This window comes from Magnolia sinica, chromosome 1 (assembly GCF_029962835.1).
Source record: "Magnolia sinica isolate HGM2019 chromosome 1, MsV1, whole genome shotgun sequence".
Taxonomy (NCBI): domain Eukaryota; kingdom Viridiplantae; phylum Streptophyta; class Magnoliopsida; order Magnoliales; family Magnoliaceae; genus Magnolia; species Magnolia sinica.
Genome location: NC_080573.1, coordinates 137,354,452 through 137,375,717, shown reverse-complemented (window position 1 = coordinate 137,375,717; position 21,266 = coordinate 137,354,452). Strand labels below are relative to the sequence as shown.

Sequence of the window (21,266 nt, the reverse complement as noted above, 5' to 3'; positions counted from 1 at the left end):
CCTACAAGTTTGATGATTTGCTTGTTTGTATTAGAAGTGATTTTCATCCATTAAATCTCTTATATTGCTAATCCTAGATTTCCACAAGGCACACCTAATCCGCTCTCGGTTGAGGCGTGTTCATTAGCTGACATGTGCATGAGTATAAGCTTAAGGCTAAATGCTACTCACGCATTTTTCACATGAAACCAATAGACACTTTTATTATGTTATTATTTTTATCTTTTATTTTTACCCCTGAATAGAATCCTTCCTCTATAAAAGGAGTGCATGGATAGAACAGCTGCAAGGCACACCCCATCCTTCTAACAATAGCCAAGATGGTCAAGCCCCAGCTGAACCAATCCAACCATGCTCCCTCCACCATGGCCTTGCCCAGGTTCTCAATTCCTGGCCAAGGAAGCCCCATGATATCTGTTCGATCACTGTCGACTTTCCCTTGCCAGACTAAGATGAACGGCCAAATTTTCGCGGTTTCAAACAACATCCAGGCAGTCGTAAGCACCCAAGAGAAATCGACCTCCATTAAGGCCGTAGTCACCGTGAAGCCAACCGTTGGTGGTTTCTTTTCTAACCTTGGCCTGACCCGCGGGCTCGATGTTATTACTGATTTGTTAGGCAGAACGCTTCTACTTGAGCTTGTCAGCGCCGAGCTTGATCCAAGTAAGTAGTATTACAGGGAAGAAGAGATTTGGAAAATACATATTTTCTCTAATAAATGCCATTTTACCAATTTTCAAGAAGGCAAAAAAGGAAATAAATCATGTTTTAGGCTAATGTTGAGAACTTTTATAATCCGTCCGGGGCTTCTTTGGCATAAATGGAAAACATTTTCATCTTTGTTACTTGGTTTGAGGTGAATTTTGGAGAAATTACTTTCAAATGTCAGCAATGATATTAGAAAATAAGAAAACATAATGGGAACTCCGACTTGACGGAAACACTGTCATGTTTGAGTCGACATGTAAACTCGGATGAGTTTATCAGAACCTTTTATGAATTTTGCCCGAGACCTTTTAGAGCGTTTGAGAGTTTTTTTTTTTTTTTTTTTTTTGTTTCTTTCTTTCTTTTTTCTTTTTTTTTTCTTTTTTTCTTTTTTTTCCTTCGACTTTTCCCAGGTTTCTAGCGAGTTGTGACCAGGTTAAGTTTTTCTTCTTGTTGAAATCTGGTTGAGTCAACTCAGTCTAGTTTTTTTTTTTTTCGTTTTTAGAGTACTGTATCAATATCTGGTATTATATTAATTTCTTTGGAAGGAAAAGATTTATTTTTTGGAAGTTAAAATATATATTAATTAGAATGTTTGAAAATATTTTAGTTTGCTTTTAACTCCACGAGATGCATCCCTTTTGGCCATGTCATTTTAGTGAGATGACAAAAGGAATGGACGGTATGGAAACATGCAGCATGGTGGCCCCTGGAGCACATACCTTCGTACTGGCAGGTCATTTGGCAGGAGGTGGATTGCGCCCTACACCGCCCCTCTCCTAGCCGGGAGCGGATTGCGTACTGAGTAACTCAGTACACTAAGCGTGCTGAGTAAACTCTGTGGGGTCTACTATGATTTATGTATTTTATCCATTCCGTCCATCAATTTTAACAAATAATTTTAGGGCTTGAGCTTAAAAATGAAGTATATCTAAACCTCAAGTAGACCACACTATAGGAAACAGTGTGATTGAACATTTGCCGTTGAAAATTTCTTGGGGGCCACAGAAGTTTTGGATCAAACTTGTATTTGTGTTTTGCCTTCATCCATGTCTGTGTGAAATCATGAACAGGCTGGATGAGAAATAAACATCACTATGGTTTGTAGAAAGGTTTCAACGGTGGAAGTCATTATTCCAACTGTTTTCAATGCTATGGTCTACTTGATATTTGGGTATGCTTAAATTTTGGTCTCAATCGCTTAAATAAGATGGAAAAATGGATGGACACCATATATGGACAGCATGAATAGATCAGATACATTCGAGGTAGGCCAACAAAGTTTACTCAGTATGATGAGAGGAGTAACTCAGTACGCAGTCCGATTTCTCTCTACCCACGAATGGGGAGTTCTACGAGCGGGTGCCCACCGTCATGTATCTATTTATCCAAGCTGTCCATCCATTTTTGCAGGTCATTTTCCGGCGTGAGCTAAAAAAGGAGCAGATCTAACACTAAAATGAAGCACACCACACGTGACTATTGCATTTAATGTTCTATGCATTTAATGCAACCAAGCTTATTATTTGGTGTGGTCCACTTGAGAGTTGGATTTGCCTCATTTTTTCGTGTTCATGCCTAAAAATAACGAGAAGAGGGATAGACGGCTTGGATAAACTGATACAAGCCCGCCCACAGTACTGCCATTAGGGGCTAAAGACTCATCATGCAATCTGCTTCCATCAGTTCATCTACAGTACATGAATGGTGAGGACTTGGCTGAGTACTGCCACCATAGACAAGCAGCCATGTGGAGGGATTTGATTGAACATTGTATCTGTGTTAGATATGACCCTTACACGTTTGAAAATTCAGGATGCATATTTGATTGTGACCTGCAGCCAATCAAATCGCACCACATTACTATGTAACCATCAACCGGAAACGGATTGGCTACTCCCCCTGACACCAGCCCCGGAGCTGGTGGTCGGTGTTCTGTGGGCCCCATCATGATGTATGTGTTTCATCCATTCCGTTCATCCATTTTAAAATATCATTTTATGTCTTTATACCAAAAATGAGAGGGATAAAAATCTCAAATGGATCACACCACAGGAAAAAAATAGTGATTGGATATCCATCATTTAAATCCTCCTAAGGCCTAATGTACTGTTTATTTGAAATCCAATCCGTTTATTAGGTCATAAAGACCCAGATGAAGGGATAAAACAAAGATCAACTTGATCCAATACTTTTATGGCCCCCAAAAATTTTTTAACGGTCAAAGTTTATTCAACACTGTTTCCTGTAATGTGGTCCACTTGAGATTGGGATATACCTCATTTTTTGTGTATTACTATAAATTGATCTAGAAAAATAGATAGACGGAATGGATGAAACACATACATCATGATGGGCCCACAGAGCACCGACCACCAGCTCCGGGGCTGGTGTCAGGGGGAGTAGCCAATCCGTTCCGTTTCCTTCTCAACCCTATTTTTTATATTTTCTTCTGTTCCAAAAATATACACCTGCCGATAGAGGACGCAAGAATTCATGCAGCCCCAGCTGTATAAAGCTTCATAGGGGCCACCGTGATGGTGTGCTACATCCATTCTGTCCATCCGTTTCACTGTCTCATTTTAGGGCGTGTGCCCAAAGATGTGGTGGATCTAAAGCTCAAAGGGAGTACACCACGGGAAACAATCGAGTTTGAATGTTCACCGTTAAAAATTTCTCGAGGGTATAGAGGTTTTGGGCCAAGCTGATATTCGTGTTTTTTGCCACTTCTCTGGTGGGACGCTGATTCAGTACCACTCGGAAGGGGATGTGGGGCCACTGTGATTACGTATTTATCCATGTTGACACACCATTTTAAGTGATGAGCCCAAAAAAGAAGCATATCAAGAATTGAGTCGAACACATGAAACTGTGGGGATTGAATACCTACCAACGAAAAGTTTTTGATGAGGTTAATATTTATGTTTTTCTTCACGGTGGGCTTTAAGAAGGTTTCAATGGTGTAAGCGTGACATAGGGCTGGGCATGATGAGTTCGATCATCATCTTTTTCAAGGGAATAATTACTTTGAATTCATGGAACTTCTTTCAAAGTCTACGGGAAAAAATAAGAAATTTGAAATAAAATTTTAAAATTTAAATTTTCAATGATTGATGATAAAAACGAATTTGCAGCCCTTTAAATAGTGATACCAAACCTAGGACAAAGATTCAAAATCAAACTCAATTAAAATCCTTAAAATTCATGACTTGCTATAAATAGTAAACTTACTCTTTATAACCAGTCATTATTTCTCCTAGACTTGATGGTTTATGGCTAAAAATAGTAAATGTCCAATTTCGCCTAATCATGTTATTATCCTAATTTTTCCAAGCCTTTTTCATGTTGGACACAACTCCTAAAACACAATGGATCAAAAGTTATGATCGAACTAAAACTTATCATAAATATTAAAATGAAAATAAAATGGATTTTTGACCGTCAATCTAATGCAATCTCACACACGTAGCATGAGCAACCCAACATAGTGCAGTTGGTTGGCTAAAGTAACTTCTTTTTTTTTTTTTTTTGGATTAGCTTATTAGTACACCCCACTGTCAGTACACACTCCATGTTAGCGACCCCCACTAGGAAATCGATACCAAGATCTCAATGTTGAAACGAGATATCTTCACTTAGCTTGCCCCTTGAGCTATGAATCATGGCTAAAGTAGCTTCTCCTACCCCAAAATCATATATATGGTGTATTGAATAACTCATTCTGATTTACGAGATATGCATATTTTAGGGTTCTGATGGTCCTGATCGCTTCCGCTTGCGATCGGGCCTTTGAATAACTCATTCTGGTTATTCATAGCTAAAGTAGGAGAAGCTAAAGTAGCTTCTCCTATCCCAAAATCATATATATGGTGCATTGAATAACTCATTCTGGTTTGCGAGATATGCATATTTTAGGGTTCTCATGGTCCTAATCGCTTCTGCTTGCGATCGGGCCTTTTCTGATCCATTTTGGATACGACGTGTCCACAACCCGCTCTACATTAGTGCCACGGTCACCATAGGTTTCAACAGTGAGCACCACTGTCACCACTACTTCATGTGGTTTGAGCCACTTGAGCTTTTAAACCATCTTCTTTTTGGGCATATCATCTAAATTGATCTGTCAAAATGGATGAATAGTATGAATAAAACAATACATGAGTAGCCCTTGGAGCCCTACGAGGACTGTTAGGCTGTAGCTAGGTTTTGGTTGGTAGTACCGAGAGTAGATAGGTGAGATGCAGCCTCACCCAAGACAGTGTGGCCCTTACCATGGGGCCCACCTTGATGCATTTATTATGTATCCATGTTGTCCATCCATTTTTACAGTTCATTTTAGGGCATCATTCACAAAAATGAAGTAGATCCAATTATCAAGTGGACCATACCATAAGAAACAGTGGTGATTGACCAATAATGGGCCACCAAAGTTTTGAATCAAGCTGATATTTATGTTTTCCCTTCATCCAAACTTATGTGACCTTACCAATAGATTGGATGGTAAATAAACACTACCGAAAACATTAAGGTGTGCCCTAAGAGGTTTTTAATGGTAGGACAGTCAATCACCATTGTTTCTTATGGTATGGTCCACCTGATAATTGGATTTACTTCAATTTTGGGATGATGCTCTAGAATGATCTAGAAAAGGAATATTAGACTGCGTCGATACATAATACATACATCAAGTTGGGCCCCATGGAAACCCATGGTAAGGACCACACCATCTTGAGTGAGAGGATGGGGTCTCACCTAATCCGCTCTGCTAGTACCCAATCTGCAGACCAGCTTGCCTAGCAATGTTGCGACTTGCAAATGGCCAGAGGTGGTGCTCTTTAGGCGCCAATATTTATTTATTTATTTTTATATACTTTTTACACACGCACACACACCCCCACACACTCACACGATAGTGGGATTTCATCGCCTATGGATACTCGAACCCTTGACCGGGTGTTGAAACTCCTGAGAGTCTACCACCGGCACCTATATATATATATATATATATATATATATATATATATATATATATGATGTATGTGTTTCATATATGTTTTCCATATTTTTTTAGATTATTTTATTTTTGAGCCCAAAAAATAAAATAGATTTAAATCTCAAGTGGACAACATTATAGAAACAGTGCTGATTGAACACTAATATTAAAAATTGATTGAGGGCTATAAACTGATATTTGTTTTTTAACCTTCATTCAGGTGCACAACCTAATCAACAGTTGAATGTCAAATAAACATTACATTAGGCTGTAGAGGTTTTTTAATGGCTAAAATTCAATCACTATTGTTTTATGTAGTGTGATCTACCTTATATTTAGTCTGCATTATTTTTTGGATTAATTCCTAAAATGATATGGCAAAATGGATGGACCACGTGGAGAAAACACATACATTATGGTAGGGCATACATAGCACCGAACATTAGCAGCGTCCCTAGCCAAACCGTGTCCTCTGTTGCACCCATCCTATCCATGCAGCGTAGGGTAATCCTGCTTCCCTTGCCGTGGAGGAATTTTATTATTGGAGACAGATTGCACCCCAGGGTTTGTTCACTGCTGCTCTTTTTTTTTTTCTTTCTTTCTTTTTTCTTTTTAATAGTGGGCATTCATTCTCCTTATTTATTGTTTACTGAGGTGTGGTCTACTTGTGATGTACCGTTTCCTGAGACTTGGACCAAGCCCTAAAATCTACTATGAAAGTGGAAAAAACACATGCGTTATGATCCTACACCCGTTGAATTCACTTAATTAGGATTCTCTAGTAGATAGAAAAATATTTTTTCCCTGCATGGGGATGGATGCTAATCAGTAACGTTGTAAGCAGCGATAAGCGGAGAAATTCTGTTTTCTTGCACGATTGGTACGAGTAATCGATAACGTTGTCAACACCGCATTAAATGCAGCGTGTGATGAGCCGACCCAATCAGGTTGCAAAAAGCAGGAGCGGATTCAAGCCACTTGGGCGGCAGTACCAGATCACCATCTGCCACCAGCCCCGTGGCTGATGGTCGGTGCTCTGTGTGCCCTACCATGATGTATGTATTTCATCCATTCCGTTCATCCATTTTTACATATCATTTTATCATAACGGTAAAAATGAGAGGGATATAAATATCAGGTGGATCACACCACAGGAAAACAATAGTGATTGGATATCCACCATTAAAATCCTCCTAAGGCCCACTGTACTGTTTATTTGACATCTAATCTGTTGATTAGGTCATACAGGCCAGATGACGGGAAAAAACAAATATAAGCTTGATCCAAAACTTTTATGGCCCCCAAAAGGTTTTTAATGGTTGACGCTCATTCAACACTATTTCCTGTAATGTGGTCCATTGAGATTGTAATATATCTCATTTCTAGTTTTGTATCATAAAATGATATGAAAAAATAGATAGACGGCATGGATGAAATACTGACATCAAGATGGGGCCCACAGAGCACTGACCACCAGCCACTCGCTGCTGGCAGAGAGTAGCCAATCCGTTTCCATCCAGTCGGCTTCAATTGAAGCATCTTGCCATTGCTTTCCGTAACGAAATACCGGGAAGCGGATTGGCTGGCGTACCTCCCATCAGATATATAGTTGTTGTGTTGACTACGGCAAGTTTTGTGGGTACGAGGTATGTGTTATATCTAAGCCGTCCATCCATTTGGCGGATGAAAAATAAGATAGATCTAACTATCAAGTGGACTACACTACAAAAAGTAGTGGGGATTGAACGTCTCCTATTGAAACCCTTATGGGGCCATAGAAGTTTTGGATCAATATGAAATTTGTCTTTCCTCTTTATTCGTGTCTTTGTGACCTTATAAATAGGTTAGATGAAAAATAAACGTTGTAATATTTGTGGTGTGGTCTGCTCTAAAATGATCCCTAAAGATCAATGAACAATATAGATATAATAAATACATCACTGTGATCCTATGTAACTTTGATCTCCTTTGAACAGTTCATACAACTCAGATGTTGCGTTGGTGCTCGCACAACACTTATTGTTTTCTTTTTCTTTTTTACACGTGCACCTGCCACACACCTGCGCACACCACAGTGAGATTTCACCAACGATGAGTTTCAAACCCAAGACCTCTTGTTGAAACTCTCTTAGTCCACCGCCCAGGCAAGGACTTGAACCCAGCATGCTACAGCAGCTACATAGCTGGTGTGAGGTACTGCAGCCAATCCGCTTTCCACGGAATACGGGCACGGTCCATCAGTGGAACGGGAAGTGGATTGGCTGTACCACATGCTATATAGTTCGTCTATTAATGTTAGCAAGTTATATGAGTCTAATCATGAGGTATGTGTTATATCTAAACTGTTCATTCATTTGATGAGCTCTTCTTATGGGTTGAGACAAAAATAAAAAATAAAAATAGATCTAACTATCAAATGGACCACACTACATAAAACAATTAAGATTGAATGTCTACCAATAAAACCCTTTTATGGGTCACAAAAGTTTTGGATCAATATGAAATTGTTTTTCCTCTTCATCCAGGTCTTTGTGACCTTATGAACAGATTGGATGGAAAATAAATGTTATGGTAGGCCCTATGAAATTTTTAACGGTGAAAATAATTATTCCCACTACTATTTATGGTGTGGTCTAGTTGATATTTGGATATGATTCTTTTTTTTTTTTTTTTTATAATGCTCTAAAATAATCTCTAAAAATGGATGAACGGTGTGGATATAATAAATACATCACTTTAGGGATACATTAATTTGATCTCCTTTGAAATTGAACTCATCTTCTGCGACACCTACCTACATCCAAGTATATAGCTATGTTGTGACCTTATGAACAGATTGGATGGAAAATAAATGTTATGGTAGGCCATATGAAATTTTTAACGGTGAAAATAATTATTCCCGCTGCTATTTATGGTGTGGTCTAGTTTATATTTGGATATGATTCATTTTTTTTTATAATGCTCTAAAATAATCTCTAAAAATGGATGAACGGTGTGGATATAATAAATACATCACTTTAGAGATACGTTAATTTGATCTCCTTTGAACCGGTCAGAACTCGTCTTCGCGCGACACCTACCTACACCAAGTATATAGCTAGTGTGTGGTACACCAGCCAATCCGCTTTCAACGGAACGAAAAGATTGGGAAATCGGATTACATGAGTTACTCCGTATGCTCTTATCGTACTAGTAAACTCAATTGGGCCATCATGAATATAAGTGATTTATCTGCACCGTCCATACATCTTTTTAGCTCATCTGAGGAGTTGAATCGAAAGTTGAAGCACATCCAACTCTTAAGTGGATCATACCGCACGTAATAGTGGGAATAATGATTTCCACTGTTGAAACGTTTCTAGGCCCATAGTGATGTATATTTTTCAGTCGACCTGTTAATAAGATAACATGGACATAGATGAAGGGAAAAACAAATATAATCTTAACCTAAAAATCCTGTGACACCTAAGAATTTTTCAATGGTATAATTTTAGTTCATACTGTTTCGGTGTGGTGCATTTGAGCGTTGGATATTCTTCATTTTTTATACCACATTATAGAATTATCTGATAAAATGGATGGACAGAGTAGATAAAATACATAAATCATGGTGAACCCAAAAGAGTTTACTCGGTCCACTAAGGGCCTTTTTGATTTCTATCGTTTCACCTGGAAATGGCAAATACCCTGAAAATGGGTGATTATTACCGTTTCACCCGTTTGAATATTCATGGGAATTTCATTTCTTGGAAACCAGTTCAAAAGTAGTAGTGGCTATTTTAGGACCCCATCTTCATGTTTATGATATATCTGTTCCGTCTATCTATTTTATCACAACATTTTGAGATATGAGAAGAAAATTGAGTTAAATCCAACACTCAACTGACCCATACCAAAAGAAACAATGGCCCCAGGAAGTTTTTAATGGTAAGTATGTAATTCACATTTTTCTATGACGTAGTCTACTTGAGCTTTGAATATGCTTTTTTTTGGCTTATATCATAAATTCATCTGACATAATAGATGAACGGTGTAAATATATTATATGCATCATGGTGAGACTCACAAATATTTCACAATATTTGCCATTTTTATAAGGAAAAAGTAAGTCCGTAAATCAATTATGGAGAAGAGTGCCGCATTTAAGGAGGAAAATATTTATTACCATTCACGGGCATTCTCTGGGAATTGGAAAATCAAACAGGCCCATAATTCCTAGGGTAATACTCCCGTGAAATGTAATAAATATTTTCCTCCATAATTGCTGCACTCTTCCCCGTATTTGATTGGAGGGCTTCTTTTTTTTAATGTAAAAATGGCAAATATTGTGAAATATTTATAGTTCCCACCATGATGCATATAATATATCTACACTGTTCATCTAATATGTTAGGAGAATTTATGATATAAGCAAAAAAATGAGGCATATCCAAAGCCCAAGTTGACCACGCGATAGACAAATGTGAATTAAATACCCACCGTTAAAAAGTTTATGGGGCATTGTTTCTTTTGGTATAGGCTAGTTTAGCATTAGATTTAACTCATATTTCTTCTCGTGTCTCAAAATATGTTAGTAAAATGGAAGGACGGAACATACATATCATATACATTAAGATGGGGTTCTAAAATGGCTACCATTACTTTTGAACCAGTTTTCAGATACGAACATTCAAACCGGTGAAACGGTAATAATAACCCATTTCCAGGTTATTTACCGTTCACAGGTGAAACGATAGAAATCAAATGGTTAAGAGTACAGATTCACTCAGTATACGGTCAGTTTTAGAAGAACAGAGGGCAGGAACGTACCGAAATCTATACAGCCGTCTGTAACATTAAATAGTCATTCGTACAATCGGGCGAGCTAGCCACAAATATTTAATCCTCAACGATGTGACAGATGAGACGACGGAGCCCACAAATATTTAAAATTACACGTGTCATTCAACGAAATTATATTTACACACACGCACGTGGGAAATGGTACGACCTCGGGGAAACTTCTCGTGAGGTCGAGCTACGTGGACCCACCGTGACGTGTGTTGTACATTAATACCGTGCATTTGATGGCTCTTCTTTTGAGTTTCAGAGTTTCTTACGAATCAGGTGTACGAAGAACTCGGGTGTGCTATGCAATTCAAAATCATGTGATGACATACACAAAACGTAAAAGACTAGAGCTACCTGCGTTTCGGATGTTAGCTGAAACTTCATCTAACCCCTCACCTAGGTGAGACACGTAATGGATGGGCCGAATTTGTGAACCACATTTAAGTATGATTAACAAATTATTATAAATATTTTAATGGGAGGATAATTCTTTTTAACTATTGTATGTGGTGTGGCCCACCTAAGTCATGGATTGACTTCATTTTTAAGCTCATGGCTCTATAGAATGATGCCTCTAACTGATGGGGCAGATGTTTGACAGACACCACGCTAGGGCCATATAGCTCGATCTGGTGGGAAGTTCCTATGAGATAAATTAGTAGTAGGATATATATATATATATATATATATATATTCTTATTTCAACAAACAGGTGTCCATTAAGTGTCATGCTTAACTAGAGTATCAAATAATTCGTCTCACGATTGGGATGAATAGGCTTGAGGTTGGTAAATTACAATCACGACCATGTTGTAATCTAGGTAATTATAGGAATCTCCTGTAAACACCTATGCTGATTTGGCTAAATGGACAGTACTATGTGGTCCCCACAATTATGTACCTGCTTAGCTCATTGCTATGGAAATCAGATTGCATACTGAGTTAATCAGTATGGTCTCATCATACAAAGTAATCTCTGTTGAGCGCACCATTAATATATGTGGTTTATCCGTGCCTTCCATCTGTTTCCCCCCCCTCATTTTGAGGGTTGAGCCCAAATTGAAGCACATTCAAAGCTCAAGTGGATCATACCATAGGAAACAGTGGGAGTAATGATTTCTATCCCGAAACATTTACAAGGCATACAGTAATGCTTATTTGTCACCCAACTTGTTCACAAGATCACAAAAGCATGGAGGAAGGTAAAACACAAATATCATCTGGATCCAAAACTTCCATGACCTCAAAAAAAATTTCAACTCTAAAAGTACAATTCATACTATTTTATATAGTGTGGTCCACTTAAGATTTTTATATTTCATTTTTTAGCTCAAGCCCAAAAATTATTTGGTAAAATGGATGGGTCAAATGGAGTGGATAAAATAAGTAAATCACAGTGGACCCTATAGAGTTTACTCAATATGCAATCTGCTTCCATTGCTACATAGTCTCCGCAATTATGTATGCGCCTCATCCGCAGTCCTTTCATTTTTTTTCAGCTCATTTTACATCATCACCCCAAAAAACGGCAAATCCAAATCACAAGTGGAGCACACCACAAGAAAGAAATCAGCTGTGATTGAATGCCGACGGTTAAAAATTTCCCGATAGTCGTGTAATAGTTATTTTCTATCCAACCTTTCCACTTTTGATTAAGTAACAAAAATATGGATGAAAGAAAAATGCAAATATCAGCTTGAATCAAAACTTATGTGGCTTTAAGAAGTTTTTAAGAGCAAGATTTTGTTGTTTTTTTGGGTCCATCACAGATCTTGATCTACCTCAATTTTAAGCTCATTCTCTAAATTGAGCAGAAAAAATGGATGGACAGCGTGGCTAAAATACTTGCATCATCGTAGGGTTCGCAGAGCACTCTCAAGCAGCAAATTGCTAGTGATAGTGTCAATATGTAATCTGTGTTCTTATCGCGACGGACTACTCATTTGGTGGGGCCCACTATAATCCTCAAGCTGAAAGTGACCCTTGTGGCCGTAGTCCATGCTCGTTTTTGTGCGACGAGGGGACCAATACTCAAACGTCGGAACGCACAGTAGTTTTCAAACTCACCTCAATGGACGGTAGGGTTCCTGTCTGCCTTGCTTATATGGCGAAGGTATCTTGTAAGTACAACATCTGAGCCTTTCAAAACACTGGACCACACTATTGAAGTTTACATCCCACAAAATCAAGCTGGTCCAACGGTCGAATTGACTATGTCTACAAAAATTACAGAAAGATAGCCGTTATATGTGTGATTGATAGTGTTAATAGGTGTGTCACACCTTATAACTGATCTCTACGTTGGGGACAACCTTTTCAACGGCTCGGATGTTGTTTTCTCATGTTACATTGGCCATGCGTACATGGTGGATGGTAACGTCATGATCTTTTATAGGTGTACATGAACAATCCTTGTAACAGCAGGAGCTAATGCCTTTGTATTTCTATTGATCCAAACCATCAATAGAGTATCACCATCCGTAGGCATGCACAGGGCCACCGTACGTTTGGAATGTATTTCTATTGATCCAAACCATCAATTAGTAGGCCCCTAACATGTTCTACGTTGATTGTTTTTTGGATTTTATTTTTACTTATTAATGAAGAGACGGGATTGGAGAAGAAGCCAATCGAAGCATTCGCAAGATGTGGGGGCCACAAGGATGATGAACTGAAGTACGAGGCCGAGTTCGAGATCCCCGGTGGTTATGGTGAAATTGGAGCGGTTCTAGTGACTAATGAGCATCATAAGGAGATGTTCATGGATGACATAATCCTCACTGGTTTTGCTAGTGGACCAATCACAATCAAGTGCAATTCGTGGGTTCATGCCAAAAGTGATAACCCCGATAAGAGGATCTTCTTCACCAATAAGGTCATTATCTCACTCTCAACCTCTTTTTTGTGTATTTATAGCAACTGATTGGATATGTTGGACTTGTAAATACCAGCACACACGAATCCGTTGTAACCGTAAGCTTCGTGGGCCCACCTAGTTAGGGCTTGGGCTTTACATAATCAAAAATTTGAATAGGCCCAGCCGAACAGCTCAAAACCTGGGCCGGATCACAGAAGTTTTGGATCAGGCTGATATGCATGCTTTCCCTTTATCATGAGAGGAGTCACCATATGAACGGCTTGGATGGCATATAAACATTACGGTTGCCCGGGAAGGTTTCAACCATGGGCATTTCCATCCAAATTATCAGCAGTGGTGTCGCCCATTTGAATTTTGTATCCGCCTCATGTTCGGGCCTCACATAAGCAGATATAACATGGTCAGGGGCCTTACATAAATAGGTTAACGGTGTTCCAATTCCAAATTTTTATTTTTATTAAAATAAAATAAAAAAGAAGAGAGTGAGAAATAAAGAAGGATTTCCATGAGATCATGGCCACCATCGAGTTCCATATCTCGGGTAATATTATATTAATATTGTATGCTATTCCACTGGTGGTCATGTTCATTGAACTGGACCGTCCAGTCCAGCAGGTGATGCACCGGCGATCGGATTGCCTAGTTTAGCACAGAACACCAATTAGCAAGCAGATCATAGATCGAGTGGTCAAGATTGTTAGATGTGCATTTGGCGTAGCTGTCTAGTTTGGATAGTTCAAATTGATTGAAGGGATTAGTCTAATAGAACGTGGTTGGTGTAAAACTTCTGGTCAACGACTGTGTCATGCCCGTAATTTGGATACAGAGTGTGCATCCTCATACTCGAGTTATAGCTCTTAACTTGTACACCGAGTGTAAATAATTCTACTCGTCATATAATTGTTTAGATGTGTAATTTAATGTATTCTAAGTTAACACCAAAATATTACATACAACAATTATCATTTTAGCATGATAACACAGCAACACGATAACTATATCAGTCATGACAATCATAGCAACCATGCTTATTCTTAGTAAAGTTAAATTCGTTAAATAGTTGTACACTGTGGAATCTGGAATTCGAATCCCTATTAAGATGGTTTAACAAATCATGAATTTAATTTAGCTATTCCATTCAGTGAGTCCACATTTGATCAATCCAAGATGACCCACTATTAATTCATTATGATCTTATTAGTCTATTAAGTTTTTATGAAAATCAAACAGGGGACTATTGACCAATGCAATCAATTGATTGAACCAACATCGAAGGCCCTCGATCGATCTTTCGATCAATTAGCCAATAATTAAAGAAATTTGAATTTAACTTCTTAAGTCTCTTGCACTTTTGGTCACGTTCAATTGATTGAACCCACCCATTGATAATTTGAGATATTTTAAGTTTAATTCAGTTTGATCACTAGATAGATTCTACCATACTCGATCAGTACCCTCGATCGATTGAGATCATTTGAGAAACTCTCAATCGATCGAACTAGGACTTCGATTAATTGAACCATTTATGATTTCTAACATTGGTTGCTAGACAAAATTTGACTTGTTCAATCAATCGAAAGCTAACTTCAATCGATCGACTGAAGTCGGCTAGGTTCTGTTACACACTCCATTTTTCCAAAAACTTCAATGTTTTTCATCTATTTTTTGGCTTTTATGGATTCAATCAATTCCAATGTTAGGTTTAATGTAAGGGCCGTGAATAATTTAATCTCAAATTGAGGAAGAACTAGAGGATTGCTTATATCCGAATTATTAAGATCTACAATTGCTAGTTTATACTATTCTACAACATAGTCTATCATTATCAATAACATCTATAGATCGTTATGGCTAATCCAATAGTCAAATTACTATGAGATTTGAGGCCCTGACATGATTTGGCCATAAGAACCCTTTGATTCAAATCGTTCTAGATCGGCATGGATGGATTACTCAAAGTCAATCTCTACAACATGAGAACTCGCGCGCAAACCATCTTCTCATCTTCACACCGTCCCTTAGAGTGAAATAATGGATGTACGATCAATGTATCTCATTCATTATGTAGGTCAAAGGTTTTTATATTAAAAATATAGGAAATTTTAAAGGAAAATAGTTAGAAACTCATCGGTAAAAGCTCACGATGTCAAGAATCAATTATTTAAACTCACCTTTCAGTGAGATTACTCTTACCAATTAGGCTAAGTGCTTGATTCTTATTAAAAATTACAAAAATAAATTATTATTTCTAAATAGTCCCGATTTTATATGACTTGAAAAATAAGAGTCATTATAAATAGTATCCTGGTGATGCAATCATGTGAAACCCAATCAACAGGGTGCCAGAAACTATAGTCTATGGACCTGAATAGTTTTTAAAAGCTAGGTTTCAAAACCATTAGACAGATCACCAATAGGATTAAATGTTAGTTAGCATGTTAATCACATGAAGCCACTTTGATTATTACCACCAATATATGTGCACATCATGTTTGGTTGTCATTAATTCATAATAATCTACTAATCGTAACCGTCCATATGGACACCATTGATTCACAAGCTTTCATTCAGTCATTTATACACCCATGCACTACACGTGTATAAATTTCACACACATAACTGACATCTAGCCATTCATAATTTTGTTCACACATTTCATTAGTTAAAATTTGAGTTTAATCATAAAATGGTAAGCCAAACTTGTCTTTTCAACTCGCATGCTTCTTTAAAAAACAAAAAAAAACAAAAAAAAACAGTAACTTTATTACCACTTCGCTGCCAAAAATAAACGTTGCAACCACCGTTAAACGAATAATATTCCTACGGTCAATTTGAAGGCCACTGTTTAGATGGATAGGATCATCCATGCTATGCATTTCTTTAGTTAATTTTTATGGTTTTATGACTAATCCAAAATGGGCCCCACCAATCGAACAGCTGATTAGATTTTACATGGATGGCATATGTACTCCTGATTGTTAGCATGTGTATGGATACCCAAACTCATGCAATATTATCAAAATTCTTCTCATGCGACTTCGTGGGTGTGCGTGGTGCAGTCATACTTGCCATCACAAACCCCAGGTGGTCTAAAGCGGATGAGAGAAAAGGAGCTCGAAATCCTACGTGGCGACGGTCAGGGAGAACGCAAGGCTTTTGAGAGAATCTACGACTATGACGTGTACAATGACCTAGGGAATCCAGATGAGAGCGATGACTTGGTAAGGCCCGTCCTAGGTGGCAAGGAGCACCCTTATCCACGCCGTTGCCGGACTGGACGGCCTAGATCGGAGAAGGGTATGTAGATCAATCCATGTATTTGTACAATGAGTAGACACGCACTTCTTCCACACGTGGAGTTGACTCCACCCAAAGCTCTGATTGGAGTCAAGCAAAAGTGGGCCCCACGTGATGGATGCATGCACGAAACCCAATATGTCCATCGGAGGCAGTTAATACAAGGCTTATCCAAAAATCAGGTGGGCCACACCACATGGAAGAGTTGGGAGGGAGATACCCACCGTTGACTGTGTAAGAACCACTATTCCGTGTGCACGCCATCCAATCCATACATCTGATGCATCCCACCTGGATGAAGGGAACCTAAAAGAAAGCCATTGCGAACCTGAAGGGGGCTCGAACGCAACAAATGGGCCACCCAGATCATGCCTCAGTGGAGTGTATGATGGATATGGATTGGCTGTCATTCATACATCACATGGGGTGGTTCACTTCTAGGGTCAATCACTGAATCTGATTGGCTGGACCCACAACGTGTTGAAGGGGAAGCGATTACCCGTGAAGAGGATCCAAAGGAAGACACAGCAACGACCGTCGATCTGACGCATCGGGTGCTCTTCTTTTGATCTGAACGATCCGGACGGTCCATCCTATTGGAGGACATTTCGGGTGAGAGGGATGAAAACGAACCTTAAATTGAAGTGGGTTGTGGGCCAGAGTCATGAGAAGCGTTGAAATGGTGATAAAAAGCATGAAGTGATTATTTTTCATGGGTGGGGAACAGATCCTGAGAGCGAGACAAGGAATGGGAATTTCTACGTGCCGAGAGACGAGGCGTTCTCGGAAGTGAAGCAGTTGAACTTTTCGGTTAAGACATTTAGGTCGGTAGTGCGTGCGCTGTTGCCATCTCTCGTGACACTACTGGTGGACAGCGAGCTAGGGTTTCCATACTTCACGGACATTGATTCGCTCTTTGATGATGGGCTGAGCTTACCCTCACCACCCAACGAGGGTAAAGGATTCTTTAAGCTGCTGCTGCCCAGGCTCGTTAAGACTCTACAAGAGGGTGGGGAGGAGCTCTTGCGCTTTGATCTCCCTGAAATGATTGAGAGTATGTCATCCACCTCTCTCTCTCTCTCTCTCTCTCTCTCTCTCTCTCTCTCTCTCTCTCTCTCTCTCTCTCTCTCAGCTTCCTTGTGTATGTGATATGTGTAGGAGACAAGTTCTCATGGTTCAGGGATGAAGAGTTCGCTCGTCAGACTCTTGCAGGCCTCAACCCCTTCAGCATTCAATTGGTTACGGTATGTTTCCTTAAACTAATCAATGCACTCAAATATTCATTCATGCATAATGTATCATGTATCATTTCGTTATGTGTTTAATGGCATGCGTGCATTCACTTCCATGCATGCTTGGCAGATCATGGCCAAAACATAGGTGACGTGTATTTATACAACCATGTCGACACTAACACGTCTTTTGCCTTGTTGGTCAATGTGATATTTGCAGACATCCGGCATGTATGCTTGAAAATATGAGAAATCGGATATTGGGTCTGTAAGCCTATATGCCCACTATCCATACATGCATTTCTACGCATGTATTCATGCATGCATGCATGTGTTTAGGGTATATGTAGCACATTCAATTATAAATAGTTGCAAGTTCTGAAATGAACTTAAAATTGGTGCAGGAATTTCCATTCGTGAGCAAGCTCGACCCTAAGATCTATGGCCCACCTGAGTCTGCAATCACAAAGGAACTCATTAACTGTGCAATTAAGGGGTACATGACAGCTGATGAGGTAAAAATAAATTAAAAGCTGTGCTGCTAAGTGCACTCATATGAGTGCGTGCGTGGCTTAAGTGTGCACGATCCAAACCGCTCATCAAGCGGGAATCCTTCGACATTTCCTGTCACAAAAATCTATTCTATCAACAGGTAGCTGCACGTAATCCTAGCCACTGATTAGAGCGTTCTTGAGGATTACAAATGGGTAGAAGTCGAATCAATGGCCGACATTCAATGTGTGGCAAAATCTCTCAACTGATGGCTAGGATCGACTGAATAGTGCGATTTTTTCGTGTGGCCCATCCATGCCAGGGCACCATCTCTGAATCAATTGTAATATGTGCAGGCCCTTGAGCGCAAGAAGCTCTTCGTGATTGACTACCATGATTTGCTCTTGCCATACGTGCACAAGGTGAGAGAGCTGGAAGGGACCACCTTGTATGGGTCCCGCACGCTCTTCTTCCTCATGCCCAAGGGCACACTGCGGCCCATCGCCATCGAACTCACACGGCCCGCTTCACCCACTCAGCCCCAGTGGAAGATGGTGTTCACCCCTGGCTTCGACAACACCGATTCCTGGCTCTGGAAATTCGCCAAGGCTCACGTGTGTGCTCATGACACCGGCTATCACGAGCTCATCACCCACTGGTAATTAACGGTTTCATGATCTTCCATTATGGTCCGGCTTCTACTTCTAAGGACGCATTTGGACACACCATTGAATCGAATTGCAATTTGGGTCATGAGTACTGTGCACTCAATCCCAACCAAAACAAGGATTCATGTGTGTGTGTGTGTGTGTGTGTGTGTGTGTGTGTGTGATTAAAGAAAATTACATTAGCTTAACACGTGGATTTTTTTTCAGGCTAAGAACTCATTGTTGCACGGAGCCTTACATAATTGCGGCTAATCGGCAATTAAGTGCATTGCACCCTATTTATAGATTACTGCTGCCTCACTTCCGATACACTATGGAGATCAATGCGCTCGCTCGTGAAGCCCTCATTAATGGCAATGGAATCATCGAGACATCCTTTACGCAGAAAAAGTATTCCATGCAATTCAGCTCTGATGCCTATGATCAGCTTTGGAGATTTGATATGGAGTCCCTACCAGCGGACCTGATTAGAAGGTATATAAACCGACCGGTTCCTACTCCGATCGATGGCAAATTAGTCATTAATGAAAACTCTGTATGTGCTGGTAACCGTCCACATATTTCCCGACCGTCCAAATTAATGGGACATTTCTTGTCTGGATCATGGCTGTAAGACACTCTAGTCCAATCATCCCAACAGTCTGATAGATGGACCAGTGACCAACTAAAAAAGAGTTGAGAATATATGACCAATCCATGCTGCGGTTGATTGATTGGATGCTCCAGATCAATATATGGCATGTGCACTCATTACAAAGTCTAGATCTAAGGTCATTTGCACCAATATTATGAAACTCATGTGGGGCCCAGGACCATGGACGTTTCGGATGTAATGCTTTCATCACGTGGGTCCCATTTCCAGCCTTTATGTTTGTATGTCTTTCTCGCACTTGTGTGAGATTTCTGATAACGTTCATTGAACTACCAGGGGTATGGCAGTTGAAGATCCAACGGCTGAGCATGGCCTAAAGCTGACCATAGAAGACTACCCATTCGCCAATGATGGCCTTCTCATCTGGTCAGCTATCAAGCAATGGGTCAGCGACTACGTGACCCACTACTACCCAGACAACAGCCAGGTGTCATCAGATAGCGAGCTCCAAGCATTTTGGGCAGATGTACGGACCAAAGGCCATGCAGACAAGAAAGACGAGCCATGGTGGCCAACCTTGAACACCACGGATGACCTAATCCATGTCCTGACCACCATCATCTGGGTTGCCTCAGCCCACCATGCCTCAACCAACTTCGGCCAGTACACCTACGGTGGGTATTTCCCGAACCGGCCCTCCATCATGCGAACCAACATGCCAACGGAGGACTTGTCAGGCAACGAACTGGAACGGTTCTGGAAGAGGCCTGAGTCTATGCTGCTGGAGAGCTTCCCATCGCAGGTCCAGGCGACGTTGGTGATGGCTATCTTGGATGTGTTGTCTACTCACTCGTCTGATGAGGAGTATTTGGGGAACTTACCAGAATCAGCATGGACCGATAGTCTTGTAATCAAGGCCGCGTTCGAGAAATTCCATGGACGGATGGAAGAGATCGAGGGGATCATAGATGAGAGAAACAGCAATATGAATCTGAGGAACAGGACTGGAGCTGGGGTGGTACCATATGAGCTAATGAAGCCATTCTCTGAGGCTGGTCGCACAGGAAAGGGAATCCCATACAGCATCTCAATCTGAAGTTGACAAATGGAATGGCAGTTTGGTAGTTAGAGTATAGATTATGCGTTTTTATAGGGAATTCGTGGATGGATTGTTGTAGGAATGTTACAATAAGGATGCGCGGGTTGAGTTGAGATGTCTAATAAAAATGGGAATTCTCTTATTCATTTCCTATTTGAGTCATCCCTGCTTCACTCTTGAAGCGATTTTGGTCATCAGGATTTCTTCTGTGCGACACTATATAATATATCGGTGGATTTCATCGGTGCCACGCCATGTAATACATCGGTGGAATCCATCACTTGCTGCAAACTGTGTTTCAGTCTATACCCATTTTCAATCATGAAGCCATTATGGTAATTAGTTTGGCTCTCCAATATGATTAAGATATGTGACATGTGTCCATGTCAATACCTAATTAGATTTATTCTTTTTGGGCTACTCACAATTTTCTAGATTTTGATCAAATTTGGCCACCAGCCAATCGAAGAGATCTCATAT

At 39.8% G+C, this 21,266-nt stretch overlaps 1 protein-coding gene across 1 annotated transcript; it reads left to right on the top strand.

Moving 5' to 3' along the window:
* The first annotated feature begins 276 nt into the window (after positions 1-276).
* On the top strand, positions 277-20,932 carry LOC131220137 (linoleate 13S-lipoxygenase 2-1, chloroplastic-like). The gene is made up of 9 exons (XM_058215111.1): positions 277-663; positions 13,135-13,403; positions 16,466-16,703; positions 17,431-17,757; positions 17,862-17,947; positions 18,340-18,450; positions 18,784-19,085; positions 19,303-19,569; positions 20,024-20,932. The coding sequence occupies exons 1-9, from the start codon at positions 321-323 to the stop codon at positions 20,781-20,783; spliced, it is 2,703 nt and encodes a 900-aa protein (XP_058071094.1). The 5' UTR covers positions 277-320; the 3' UTR covers positions 20,784-20,932.
* The last annotated feature ends 334 nt before the right edge of the window (positions 20,933-21,266 follow it).